Source organism: Psittacula echo (assembly GCF_963264785.1).
Source record: "Psittacula echo genome assembly, chromosome: 4".
Lineage (NCBI taxonomy): Eukaryota > Metazoa > Chordata > Aves > Psittaciformes > Psittacidae > Psittacula > Psittacula echo.
Window position 1 is genome coordinate 107211423 of NC_137738.1, and position 14280 is coordinate 107225702.

The following is a 14280-nucleotide window of genomic DNA, read 5'->3' on the forward strand; positions in this document are numbered from 1 at the left end:
TGCTTTACTGTACTTAGAAGAGATGCAAAAGAGGAGTTACCTTACTCCAGCTGGAAAGCTTCAGTTCTTTAAACAGAATGTTGAATTCTGGAAATAGCTGTCTCAGAGATGAGCACTGCCTGTGTTTTTCTGCACAAGGAGTTCTCAAGTCCCTTGGAGAAAAAAGCAAAAAAGGCAGACTGCTCCCAAATCATATAATGTGTCACCCTTAAGGAGCAATTTCCCTCGAAGTATGAATCTGCACTTGCAGTACGTTATTTAACAGAGCTGAAGAGAGATATTCCTGCCTTTATCTCCTCTCTGTTTTAGTTCTTGCTTCTCTTTTCCAAGTTTCTCCACTGAACTGGTGCTGTCTTTCCCTCCTGTCTCAACAGTGCATGTTAGCCCAAGCCTAAGATTTATAGTCAAGTATCACAATTTGCTGTTATGGTCTTGAGAGAGTGATTATTCTAAATCTTAAAACATAAAAACCTGAATATGGAGCAAGTGAGGGACATCTATTGTCAATACCTTCAGTATCAAGCCCCATGCTGTAAAAGAGAATATACTGTTGAAACACAGAAGTGGTTCTTCTGGCACAGAACCAGTGTATCATGATTAGCGAATGGCGTGTGTAGTCTTCGCTCTAGCAGGCAGGAGTGGTGCCCTCTTTTAATAGAAGATACACAGATCTTGGTTTTGGCTTCCTTTTTGAGTTAAAGCAAGCAATGCTAAAATCTAAATTGAATTAAGATACTGGAGATGGAGAAAGAGCTTTGGAGATGGACTGAAGCTGAGAATTTCACTCACCAGACCAGCGTGACCTCAGATCTCTCTGTCATCTGTTTGCTCAGTGGTCTGTCTTTGACAGACTGCATAAAAGAAAACTTCCTACACTATGAATTTGTACTTGTAGCTGCTTATATGTTAAAATTAAGGGAGGCCTTGGTTAAGTTTTTACCCTTTCAGAGCACATTATCAGAATGTAATAAAATGGCAATGCTCTGTCCTTTTGTGACAGAGATTTGTTTGCGATTCCAGAATTTTATATACAAGTTTTAATGTTTACCAGTGTGACAATACTTAATCCTTTAAGTGAACGATGCTCTTTTTTTCATCCCTGCAGGCTGTCCCACGAATTATGGTTCAGTCTGCCAGTATTGACACCAGTGCTGCAAGGATAAAACAGGTAAGCACATTGCAGGATATGATGATACAATTTTCATATTCCCATACCTGGAAACCAGAGGTGGCAGAAGCAACTGCTGGGTTAGCTATTTAAAACCTGTTGCACTTCTTTTGTTGAGACAATTAAATGCAGCATGTGTTGCTGTGTTTTCTTAGCTCCTGATAGAATCTCCCCTTATCACCAGTTACACTTTTGTATTTGAAAGGCTGGTAAATCATATGATTGCATTAGCAGTTAACTAGCTAAAATTTAGCTGGTTTGCTGCTTTAAAAGGCAAATTGCTGGGATCTGTTGCTTTCTATAGACAGAACGTGTCTGTTATTCTGAGTGTTGAGCTAATTCTCAATTTTACATTTCAAGACAATTCATGATATTGGCATGAAAAAAAGGCTCTTGCTAAGCTAGAGAGAAAATAGACACTATGATCTCCCACAGTTCAGCAGAACTTCGGTCTCATGAATAGCAAATCATCTTTCTCCCACTTGTGCTTTTATTGTCTTAGCAAAATGTGTGTTATCTGAACGCTTACAAGGGAAAACGAAGGCCGAGCAGAGCTCCAGAGTCCACATGTACACCATCCTCTCCATAGAAAAGCTAAAAATATGTCTGTAATCCATAGGAATATTTAAAAAAATCCTTCTGTATTACATTAAGCAATAGCAGGATAGCCTTTGGTTCTGAAATTCCTGTAATTTAATCAAATCCCTCTTTCTCGAAATTCCACTTATACTTCCAGTGGAAAAGGCACTTCAGAATAAGGTGAAAATCCTGGAGTTCAGGAGACTTAATCACTAGATTGGAAAAACCACAAGATTTTGAACAGTAAACAGAAATGTATACTTGAGAGTTAAGATCTGTGCAAATCTGCCATCCTCGAACCACTATTTTTTTCCCCTTCATATTAGCAGCCTCCTCCCTCCCTCCCAAAGAGATTTAGAGACATCCTAATCTTTTAGAGTACATGTGCTGGCAAAGGATATTGATCTATCAGATTTAGTAAACTTTACAGCCAAGAAATACATCACTAAAATGGGCTGTTAATCTCGTGAGGTGCAGTTAATTTCATACTCTGCAAGTGTGTGGTGCTGGCGGCATTCAGGTGGGAATGGCATTTGGAAATAGGGACATAAATGACAGTTTAGTTGGAGAGGCATGATTTATCAATCCTGAGAGTTAAGCCAAATAACTGAGAGACTTATAGATCATGGCTGTTTCACATTTCCTATAAATCCTGCTATTCAAACAGCAAATGACCATTCCTGCAATACAAACAATTTTTCAGTAAATATTGGGGGACGTATTTCTTTTAGTTGACAGACACTTTTCTTATTAATGGAAGAAATGAGCTGACAATCCTACCAGATTTGCAAAGCTGACTTCAGATCAGCTTGCATCTTTTGGACTTTGCAGCTACAGGGATTTAGATAAGCCAAAGGTCTTAGAACTTCCCAGAGGCCTTGTATCTATCCTTTTAGCTCAGATATTTTGGATAATAGGTCTCTATCCTTCTCTGTTTCAGATTAACCAAGAGGAAATAGGAAAACAGCCATTTGAAACTCCGGTGCAGACGTCTGAGGTGGACAAGAGTCCAGAAAAACCACCCAAAGTGCCTTTGCAGCAGCCCTCAGGAGACACCCAGGCACAGGATTCCCAGGAGGGACCTCCAAGTCCTCTGAGTGAAGCCTCCAGTGGGTACTTTTCTCACAGTGTCTCGACAGCCACGCTCTCTGAGGCCCTTGCAGCAGGAAGTGATGCTGTGGCTCAACCAGGAAGTCAGATGCCTGCAGCCAGTGACTTCCCAGCTCCTGCTGTCTCTCAGGTCCCTTATTCTGACATGCCAGGGCACTCAGACAGTTCATCAGAAAGCTGTCTAAGTACTAAGAGAGAGAATCTACCTGCCTTCAGCCTTCAAAGCACTCATGCAAGACCTAAAGACAGCACTGAAGTAAATGGAAATGATGCTTTGAAATCCAAATCTTGCATACCTCCTGTGACTCAAAGCGAGCAGGGAAATGATGCCTCTGTAGCCACTGATGCAAAAACCTTTCTTTCTACCTCCACTCCAAAGAAAGAGTTGTTATCCAAACAATCAATGGAGTCAGCAGGACAAGTGAGGAAAAAGGAAATGGCTTCAGGGTCTTCAGAACTGGGGTTTCCCAAACCACAGATTCATCCTGAACAATTGTCCCAGCCTGGTGTTGCAGCCTCCCCCTTCAAAATCCAGAAAGTCAAGACGTCAGAACTGAAGTCCTTTACAAGCATGCTGGGAACAGATCCCATGTATTCACTAAACACAGAAGAGCAGCAAGAAGGAGAAAAGAGTACATCCACCACCCGTGGACTGAACCATAACGGATCAGAGACAGCAGAAGAAAAACTGGAGGTGGCTTCTGACTCCGAAGATGCCAATGAAATTCCTGAGTGGCTGAAAGAGGGGGAATATGTCACAGTTGGCGCAAATAAAACAGGCATCGTTAGATATATTGGGCCCACAGACTTTCAAGAGGGAACATGGGTTGGTGTTGAGCTGGATTTACCTTCAGGTAAAATATACAGACAGCATGTCAGGATTTGCAGTGTTTCAGTTTAATGTCACTTTCTGATGAGGAGGGAGTACTTTAGCCATTACTGGGTGCATTTTGAGATGGGAAATATCTTTCCCTGCTGTCATCTTTTTCCAGTCTGCCTTTGTAAACCTAGTCTCACTGACCTCTCACTGAATTGTGTCCCTTTCCAGTTACTTCACTGGCTTCTTACAGTGGAGGTAGGAATCAGGATTGCTTTTACAGTGCAGGTAAGTAAGTAAATAGTTGCAGGGGACAGCCCTTGTGTCCAAAGAGTTCTCCTCTGGCTTCTGCTCTGTGGATAAGGATGTCCAAAGCACAACAGGAGCTGTGGAATTCAAACAACCAAAGGAACATTCAGGCTTAATAAATTGCAAAGGCTTCTAACAGGTTACCTAGTCTCTCACAAGCTGTTCAAAAATAAGCTGTTAAATGGCAAAAGTCTATTTGTGTGTGTGTGTGTGTCTGTGTGTTTGTGTGTATATATATTTATACATCTATATGTGTGAAAACCAGTAGGAAATAATCACACATTGATCACCAGGACATACAGATGATTTAAAGTTTCTTTCAGCTTCTCATTTGTCATGCATGTGTGACCCCTGTGCAACTGTAGACTTCACAGAATTTAGGCTCTAACACATGCTTTTAGGAAACAAGGGTGCTGTTCCTGGAGAGGCTCTGTTCATATGTGCTGTTGCACAATGATGGGGAAAATCAGTGACTTTATCACAAGATGAAAGAAAGATGACAACTGGCATTTGTTCTCTGCCCCAGGTTTCATGACTTCCTGTCTTTGCAAGTTCATGTCCGCTTTCAAAGGACTTGTTTTCTCCAAGAGCAGGCAGGATTGGGCGAAGGCAGTGGAAAATTCAAGAGGCAAGCAGTAGGTACCGCTGCCTTTGATAGTGAAAAGGTTTGGTTTACGAAGGGCATATAAAGCTCCTTGTTTAAATCCTTTTAACCAAGCTGTAGCATTCCAAGTCTGCAGTGCAGCCTCTGTTTGGTGAATCAGCACGTCCCAGGGAGTTGCCTACACTCATCTCTGCTGCACACTTCCTGGGATGGAAGCTGCTCACCAAGATAAATACTGTGTGAAGGATCCAGAGCTCCCATTAAGTGAGCAGTTATCTTCTCTGTGCCTGGTGTGCTCATAAAAGCTAAAATGGAAGGTGTGCTTTCAGCTGGTTTCAGAAAACTCTGGAGTTTCCCAGTCTGGAAAGCAAACTGTGGCTCTAATCCCTTTGAAAGTTGTAAACCAATGCTCAGTCCTGAATTCATACCTTATTTTAAGAAATATATATATATTTACAGATTCATTTCCATTTTGGAAAGTCACCTTCCCTTCCTATCTGGCTACTCTAATCCACAGTGGTAATTCTGTTAAGCTCCTTGCACATACCTGGTGTCAGCTTCACTGTCCATGGAAGAGTCAAACAGCTACAAGATTTTTTTTTTTTGGTCTATTGAGAGCTCAGCTGCTGATGTTACTGGGTATTTTTTTTCCCTCATTTGTTTCCATGAGGAGTAAGTCCTTGATTTGTTGTAGCATAACTGGATGCACGTGCACATCTGGAGCTGCGGTTGGAAAATATGATCACAAATTTCCATCTCGGTCACACTTACAGGCAGGGGTAGAAGTCCAAGTCCCTGGCCACATGAGGCTATGTGGGACCCAAAGCAGTGCTGGTGGTAGACAGAAGGAGATACTTGTAAAACAAAAGGGGTGATCTTATGTCGTTTAAAGAGCTGTCGTATCGTTTCACATTCCCTTTGCAGATGGGAGCGCTCTCTGTCAGAACAGTGATGGGGCAGAATGTTTAAAGAAGTTAAAGACAGTATCAGTGTAAAAAAATTATTCTTTCTGTTCTGTGGAGGTTTTCTGACATGGAAACAGGAACTCTTCTCAACTTCAGACTCTCACCAACTCAGAAACCCAAAAGTTCTTTTAAATGTCTTTTTTTTTTTTCCTTCCTTCCTGATAGTTTGCTGATGCTTTTGTTGCTGAACTGAGTATTTAACACTTTCGGTGAAATTAAAGCATTCCCCTGAATAGTGAGCAGGGAGGAAGAATAAGATGGAGAGTCGCATTCAGAGTAACTGTGCAATGGCTTTGCCTCCGAGCATCTTTGTGGCCTCCTCTGGACCCCCAGCAACAGCTCCAACTCCTTCTTGTGCTAGGGGCCCCAGAGCTGGTTGCAGGACTGTGGAGGAGGGTCTCACCAGAGCAGAGTAGAGGGGAAGAATCCCCTTCCTTGACCAAGGTCAAGGTGATGCAGCCCAGCATATGGAGAGCACACCATGCACACAGAATAAGAACCATTTCATCTATCATCTTTTTCTTTTCTTGTCACAGGTAAGAATGATGGCTCAATTGGAGGGAAGCAGTATTTCAGATGCAACCCAGGCTATGGATTGCTTGTGAAACCAGACAGAGTTAAAAAGGCCACAGGATCAGCAAGACGGCGGAGCACCGGGCTGAGGTTGCAAGGAGGAGTTGCCACTGAGAACAGGAAGAGCGGCAACTTCTCCGGTTCAGCCTCCAACCTGGCTTCACTCACAGCCCTGGCCAAATCAGAAGGAGGACCCATGCTGAGACTAGAGAAGAACCAGAAAAATGCAGAGAACAGGAAATCCTGGGCAAACTGAGACAGCTCTGCCCACTGCAGCAAACGCCGTGTAACGCAGCCAAGGAAGCAGGTCTTCTAGCTTTGGGAAGTGAAACCAACCACGTGAACTTCTAGTTTGTGGCAAACACTAATGAAGGTTTTTTTCATCTGCTTTGGGTGATTGACATGCTAATTCTTTGCCTTGTCATGGTGCTGGATCTGTGTCCTTCGTTTCCTGCTACAAATTGTGACGCTCCGGGGTATGACTGATGGCAGCCGGTGAAAGCTCATGGCGGTGGGTGTGTGTAAGCTCTGCTGTCTTCCACCTCTCAGAGAAGGAAGAGATGCATAAATTGTTTGAATTATGACATGGCTTTCCAATAGCTACAGAATACTACCCATGCACTAGTGCTTCTCTTGGTGTGACTGGCAATTCTAAAGAAACTTCCCCAAAATAACAATTCTTTTCTACTTCTGGAAGATGTGTCCATATCACTTAATACATGGTGAAAGAGCAAGGTTATCATGAATCCAGACAGGCAGAGAAGCAAGCATAGATTTTTATTTGGAAATAAAGACACACACACACACACACCCACACCAATCTCTTTATTTAAAAAACCACCAGTTCATTGGTTGTGTGACCTGGGCCCAGTGCCTCTTTGATTGGTGTCCCGTTGTGTCTCTCTCCTGCTGTGAAATTGGCACAATCTTTCTAGCTGTTTTGTTGGGAACAGGAGAAGGCCCATGACCCCATATAATAGTTTTAATCCCTTCAGGAAGGAGAGGAGTTGAGCAAATTGTCCATCTAATCTATTTCACATGCTCCCTCACCATGACAGTATCCCCTCTCACTTGCTCCAAAGTGGCAGCACCTTCTTCTTGTTGGTGCTGCCGTGTGGGCAGAAAGGATTTCTGCAGAGATATCAGCACTTAAGTGCTTTGATGTTCCCACCCAGCCTTTGGAGCTGGTTGGATTTTTACCACTTAGGCAAAGCAGAGGGTTGCTGTCCTTATAATGGGATGAATCCAGTCTATTTATTTGTATTTATTGTTTTAAAATATGAAATGTTTGTGCTTTACAATCATCCACCACCTGACGTTGCACAGAGGAGCTCCACCAGGTCCATACTGAGCATCCATCCATCCAAAGAGGAGGTGCCTCTGTCGCCAGCTAAACCATCCCAGCGGTGCACAAAAGCAAACCTGGCTGAACGGGCTGAGTCGTCGTCCCCAGAACAAATCATCCCTCTTGGAAGTGGGAGGTTTGGGCTGGCTTTTATGAAACTTGCTTTTATTTTCAGTAACTCTTGTTGTTTTTTAACTGCCTATGACACAAATGACGTATTGCTGTACGTGTGTTGTATATACATGTGCACATATCAACATATACTCACTCATTTTCTAACACAGGAAGAAAGGCCACAGACTTTTTCTATTCTGAGCTGTTTATGTCGTATTTAGTCATCACGGGGGATTGGACAGCTTGAGCAATAGATATTTTATCTACGTGGGGAATATTTAGGATGCTAAATTAATGATTAAACTTTAATAGGTATCTAGTCGCTGCCCGTGCTGCACGTGGGTATCTAAGTGCCTTAGCCATCTGGTTCAGAGGTCCAAGGGAAAGATTCATTGTCATCAGAGGAGGTAGGGATGCTTAGCGGAGGAGATAATTATGCTGATTTACTGTAATTAATATTATTTATGCAGAAGGAATAAAATTAAAATAGAAACTAATCTGTAGCAGAAGTGGGATGGGTTACAATGCAGCATGCATAGTACTGCCAGGGATTTGTGTATCCTTTCAGCTCTGTGTGACTAGTTTCAGTGTTTCCTAAATTTTCATAAAGAAACCTTAATATAAAGTCTACAGACCAGCTTTTAAAACTATTTTTAGTGTACAGTTTTTCCTTGTTTTCCTTTGCACAAAGCTCCTGTCTGTTCAAGCCAAGGTGATGGGAGAATTTTAGTAGTAAAGAAATCAGATGCTAAAATCCTGGGGTTTAAAATTGTAACTGGTTTTATGGGCATGACCCCTGCAACCAAGCAGCGTTCCTTTTTGGGGTATGATGAGTCTTGCTGATGAAAAACCACCCGCTAATGAACATGATGCCTCTTCTACTGCCTTGTGAGTTTTCTAAACCCCATCTTTACCAGTTTTTAATTGCACTTTGTTCTAATGTGCTGCAGAAAGTCAGCTACCGTGAAACAGCCCCTCACTGGTAGCTGTGGTTTTTAGTCTCAGCATTTCATTTGCTGGATTTAGGGATATCTTTAATTGATGTTTGATAGGTGGCCCCTTTTGGGGAGACATGAAGAGAAAACCTCTCCAAGTCCTTCTGAAGCCTTTTTTCTTGCACCGCTGTCTCTGAAGACTGGAGTTCTGTGGCACATAAAGGTGTTGAAGTCACAGGGGTGAAAGGGTCAGGCAGAAGCAGTTGAGTTAATAGTTCACTGTTTATGCTACCCACTATAAATTCCTGTGGCTGTGTTTGTACTACAGCCCTGACCACCTAAGGGCAGATTTCAGTGTTTGCACATCTGCGGCACGTTCTCAGAGGCTGCAGGTGACTGGTACGGGGTGGATTTCCTCCTCCACCTGCCCTCAGTCGTGTCACAAAATCATGCTGGGCGTATTCAGAGGGGTTTGAAATATGGTTTGAACAGAACGTACTTGCTGCCTCCTCTAGGATAACTTGTCCTGCAAGCAAATATCTTGGATATAGCTGGTTTGTTTAGAACATCAGTGGATGATCAGCATGAGGAAGTGCTCCGTTAAGGGAGCGCCTTGTTGACTTTGGTGGAGGGAGGAATTTACTCACAGCTCTTTTGGTTTTTACCATCTCGTTTGACTGCTGAAACTAAACCTCTCCTCAAATTCCACCCTGACACCTGCCCCACAAGTGAGGCCATGCTGACCAAACCACCCCAATGTGGCACAAGCTCCGGAAAGCCCAACAGGTCAGATTTGTCCATGAGGATGTTCTTGGAGGATTCTCTGTCTCCCTCCTGCCCACCCCAGCTTTCCTGGGCTTGCTTCTGAAGATATTTTCCAAGATTCTGGCACAGGGAGTGCGCATCCCTCCACCCAAAGCCATCTGTTACTTTGCACCAGCTAAGCCAACTAACCAGAAAGCAGTTTAAAACCATAATGAAGGTAATATATATCTATTTTATTATTGATAGCATTAGAAAAGCTCTACGCTCAGCATAGAGGAGGTGCTCTTAACTGGAAGCACCAGCAACTGAGGCTGGCGTGTTGATAGCTATGCATATTTTCCAAGATTCTCATGCACTTTATACAGGGAAGAAGAATATTTAATGCAGGGACTGTAACTTGTGGGAAGTGTCTCCTCTCCTGTGTCTGCTTGGTGATGCCAGGTTGCTTTCTTCAACTGTGGGTAGGTCTTGGATTCTGGATATTGAAAATTGTGTTGGTGGTAGGAAAGGTGATGGTGTGAGCCTGGGTCTGCAGCTCTGCACAAGTGTTGTGTCATTTACCCGAGTCAGCCAAGAGGATGCTTTCCAGGGCGACTTCTTTGGGTTTTCTCAAAGCAAGCCAAGACATTTTCTTGTGTTACATTCAGCTCTTTCATGGTGTTTTGATCTCTGTGTCCAAAATCATCTTTCCATTCAAGAGCCTTTGCTCTTTGCTGTTTAGTGGTGTAGTTCAGTTGAGGAAAGCTAACAGAAATTAGTTCTGTGTGATAATATTGCCCGAGTCCTTAAGAAGAGCATTTTGCCAGTGTTGAGGTGGAAGCTTACCTCTGCTGCCTGTATGGGGGGAAGTTCGACGTTTCTTTGCTATCCTGTGAACCAGGAAACCCACCTCATTCCTATGTATCAGTTGTGAAAACCCGTACAAAATGTGCTTGTGTGTTGTACAGACCTGTTTGTATGGGAGCAGAGCTGTTGAGTCTTTTCTGTGTTCATGCTTGTGCTGTCCTTACGGTGGTACTGCCAGATCTTTGCACAAGAGGTTGAGTTTTCGTAGTGCCTTATCCCTCGGTCAGCAGCTGATGCAGTGAGGGGCTGGGTTTTGTACCAGCTCAAGGCCGTCCAGCTTTAAGGAGAGGGTGAGCGTGAGAAGTGAAGGTGCAAACTGGACACCACAGAATACTCTTGAGCTGGGGCGACAAGTGTCTTGTGTCTGGATCTCCTTTATCTGTGCTTTGGTTTCTGTGCTCTCCGTCCTCCTCCTAAGACACTGTCATGTTTTTCACTCCTGAGAAATGCTTGGCTGCTGCCGTCTGCCCCTGAGCACCGCGCACAGCTGGGTTCATGGAATCCCAGGCTGGTTTGTGTTGGAAGGGACCTTAAAGCTCATCCAGTTCCAACCCCGTGCCATGGGGCAGGGACACCTTCCACTAGACCAGGTTGCTCTGGTGGCAGCAGAGCCTCCTGGCACAGCCTGGCTGAGCCTTTTGCTGGCTCCAGCATCTGAGTGCCACAGTGGAGGGAGCAGAGACATGGGTTGGGGCTCCTTAAACCCAGCAAGGGCCAGGAGTGCAGAGTGGTGGGGATGCATTAGAGACATTTCCTCTTTATCACCCTCACCCGCTCAGCAGGAGCAGGGCTTCTGTCCGGCAGGAAGAGGCAGCTGCTCTCTCCTTGCATATCCCTTCCAAACCCATTCTGAAGCTGACAGAGAAGCTGTGCTCCAAGCAGCAACCGGCTGGGTATGCACCAGCGCATCCCTGCCTTGCCTCAGATGTGGTGATGTTGGTGCTGTTCTTGTGCTGGGGCTCGTTCTGTGTTTTCACCTCCACTAACACCCACTGTGTCTTGGGAGAGCCTGTTCCAGCTCACGGTTGTGTTGACTGCTGTAAATGTAGTGGGTCTGTATATAGAGAGTGGCCGCTCACGCTGTGGTGTTCCATGCCGATCGGTGTACTTTAAATGAGCTAAAATCCAAAGATACTTTGTAATGAGCTGTAAAGTTTTTAATTATTTCTGTACAATACTAAATGATTGTAATATTGTATCATACGTGCGATGCAGCCTGCAGTACCTAAATAAACGTCTTCTTTAGAGCCCCCAAATCTGTGCTTTGTTAATCCGGGTCACATCACCAAAACATTTAGATGCACTTGCAGCCCTGCAATGGAGCAGCATCACGCTAGGGTGCTGAGACCTGTTTCAAACAAGACTGTTGCCTGGTTGTCTCCAATTTAGGGGCCTTCCAATCCATGAGCAACCCATGGGTTTACCCTTCTCTTTGGTGTTCTGGGAAAATAGCACTTTGCTTGCAGCCATTGGGGTGGGGGAGTCACTGCCTGTGGAGCTCATTTTCCCTATTCTAGAATCACAGAATGGTTTGGGTTGGAAGGCACCTTAAAGCTCATCCAGTTCCAACCCCTGCCACGGGCAGGGACACCTTCCACTAGACCAGGTTGCTCCAAGCCCCATCCAACCTGGCCTTGAACACTGCCGGGGATGGGGCAGCCACAGCTTCTCTGGGCAACCTGTGCCAGGGCCTCACCACCCTCACAGGGAACAACTTCTTCCTAAGAGCTCATCTCAATCTCCCCTCTGTCAGGTTAAAGCCATTCCCCCTTGTCCTGTCCCTACAGGCCCTTGTCAAAAGCCCCTCTCCAGCTTTCTTGTAGCCCCTTTACGCACTGGAAGCTGCTCTGAGGTCTCCCTGGAGCCTTCTCCAGGCTGAACAAGCCCAGCTCTCTCAGCCTGTCTCCATAGCAGAGGTGCTCCAGCCCTCAGAGCATCCTCATGGCCTCCTCTGGACTTGCTCCAACAGCTCCACATCCTTCTTATGTTGGGGCCGCAGAGCTCAATAAATGAAATATATTTATTATGCTAAAACAAACAGGCAGGGGTCTGGTCATGCTCCCCCCCATGCTCTCCAGCTGCTGGACCTCAGACTGGATGGGGCACTGTTGCTGCCAGCCCTGCCTTTAGTCCCTGTAGGGATTGTTCTTTCCTCTGCTCCTTCCATTCCCCTCATGGGCTGTAAAACTGAACTGCCTGCAGCCCCCTGAAACTGGGCAAGTGTCCCAGCACTTGGGGTCAGGGAGGACGGGTGCCAGCTGGGATGGGGCAGGGAAACAGCTTAGAAATCATGACCTGGTGAGTGGGGAGGGAGCTGGGATGGGGATGGCTCCTTTGGAAGAACAAATCATCCTGAGCTTGGTGCTGATTTTGATGTGGTTATTTATGTTAATGTGACTACAGCCCAGCATTACCTGATCCCCCAGGTTTGTGCAGATGCAAGAAGCAATGGAGGAGCAGACGGGCTGCCCCAGGCTCAGCATCTCTTCACAGTGGCCAGTAAGATGTAAGGGTGAGGAATGGGTGTGTTTATGGGCAGGTGTCCGGGGTGAGTAGGAACCATGAGAGGATCCTGGCACTGTCTGAAAATAAGAAACATCCTCTGAGGAGCCACGTGCTCCCCAATGGCCGCTCTGTCCTCGGCAGTGGGATATTGCAGCCGTTCCTGGCATTACCCTGATGTTATTCTGCAGGCACAGAAGCCCTTGGGGGACCCCTCACCCCCAGCTCATGAGCAACCCAAGGCACCCACCCGATGTTTCAGGGCAGCAGCACGCCCTTGAAACTGCCACCCTCTGTCCCATCATTCTGTTTAGCAACATCTATTTCCAAACGACAGCTCCATGGTGGAGCTGTCAGGGTTTGCTTTGGGGTTTTTTGTGGCTGGTTTTGCTTCATTTCGTTTGGTGGGGTTTTTTTTAAGCAACCAGTGCTGTGTTGATCCCACAATCCCGCTGAAAGTCATTTAGCAAAGGATATTTTTATCGGTGTTGTCTTGCAATCAGTGCACGAAAATACAGCTGCCTTTTTCTTCCGTTTTAAAACCACTTTCCTTTAATGTTTTACCTTCTGCAAAAGAAAGCCCTCATCCTTGGCTGACACACAGGAGCCGTTTGAAGCGCCGGTACTTTGTTCAAACCTCGCTCTTCCCAGAAGGTGGTTGTAACACCTTCCCCGCACCGCAGCCGCGCGCTGCTCTCTGTTCCTCAGCCAAAGCCGGTTTTAAAAGGGCCCTGATCAAAACGAGCCGGAAAATAAACATAAAAACAAACCACAAAGAACACCTTTTCCCTGCCTGCCTTCGGATTAATGCCGCATTCGTTGTCCTCACTTGGCTTCAGGCCCTCTGCTGCAAGAGGCGAAGCCAGTGGAGCTGATGGGTTCCAGGGGCGGCTGGATTCCTCCTTCAGGGGAGGAAGAGCAGGAGCGCAAGAGGATGGGGGGGGTCTGGCTTGACGCCGGCTGAGCCGTGCAAGGAGCTGCTCTGCCACCAGCTCAGCAGGTTCCAAAGGGGGATTTCTGTTCACTCTCAGACACCTGCTTGGGATGAATGAATTTATTTATTTATTTCCCTTGCTCATCTGGTTCTGCAGGGATTAAAAAAGGCACAAAATGGGCTGGAAGTGGAGTTTTTTGCATATTACAAGCCTCTGTTGTGTGTTTGTTTCTCCTTCATAGAAAATCTCCAACCTGAGCTTTTCTGCATCCCTGTTTTTTTCTCTGAAGCAGGGTGAGGGCTTCATCTTTCATTCTCCACCCAGGGACTGTCTCTCCTTGGGAAAGAGGTCCCCATGTGCACCCAGTCATGCTAGAAAAGGCCCTGTCATCACCCACCCTACTCTTTACATGCCCACCCTTGCACATCCTATTGCTCCCCTCCAAGAAGTTGTTGGGGGACTCAGCACTGCTGGGCAACTCCATTACCTACTCCTCCATAACAGCTGAGTTGCTCCAAGGGCTCACCCTTACTGTGGAAGTCAGAAAGAGCTGCAATGTGTTGGGAACTCAGTTGTAAAGAAACAAAACCTGATGAAAAGCAGCTCAACAAGCACCCGCTCGCCCTGGTTGGAGCCCCCTCAGATGCTCAGCACAACCCGTCAGGAGGAATGGGCACCCAAAGCATCCTCCTTCCTTTGGCTTCTCAGAGTTA

The 14280-nt window shown here is 45.6% G+C and overlaps 1 protein-coding gene across 1 annotated transcript in view; it reads left to right on the top strand.

Moving 5' to 3' along the window:
* The window catches only part of KIF13B (kinesin family member 13B), a 132776-nt gene extending 124984 nt beyond the window's left edge, over nucleotides 1-7792 (top strand). Inside the window, exons 38-40 of the mRNA XM_080616190.1 lie at nucleotides 1106-1168; nucleotides 2688-3711; nucleotides 6089-7792. Coding sequence (XP_080472316.1) covers nucleotides 1106-1168; nucleotides 2688-3711; nucleotides 6089-6381 — 1380 coding nt within the window. The 3' untranslated portion in view covers nucleotides 6382-7792. The remainder of the gene's footprint in view (nucleotides 1-1105; nucleotides 1169-2687; nucleotides 3712-6088) is intronic.
* The last annotated feature ends 6488 nt before the right edge of the window (nucleotides 7793-14280 follow it).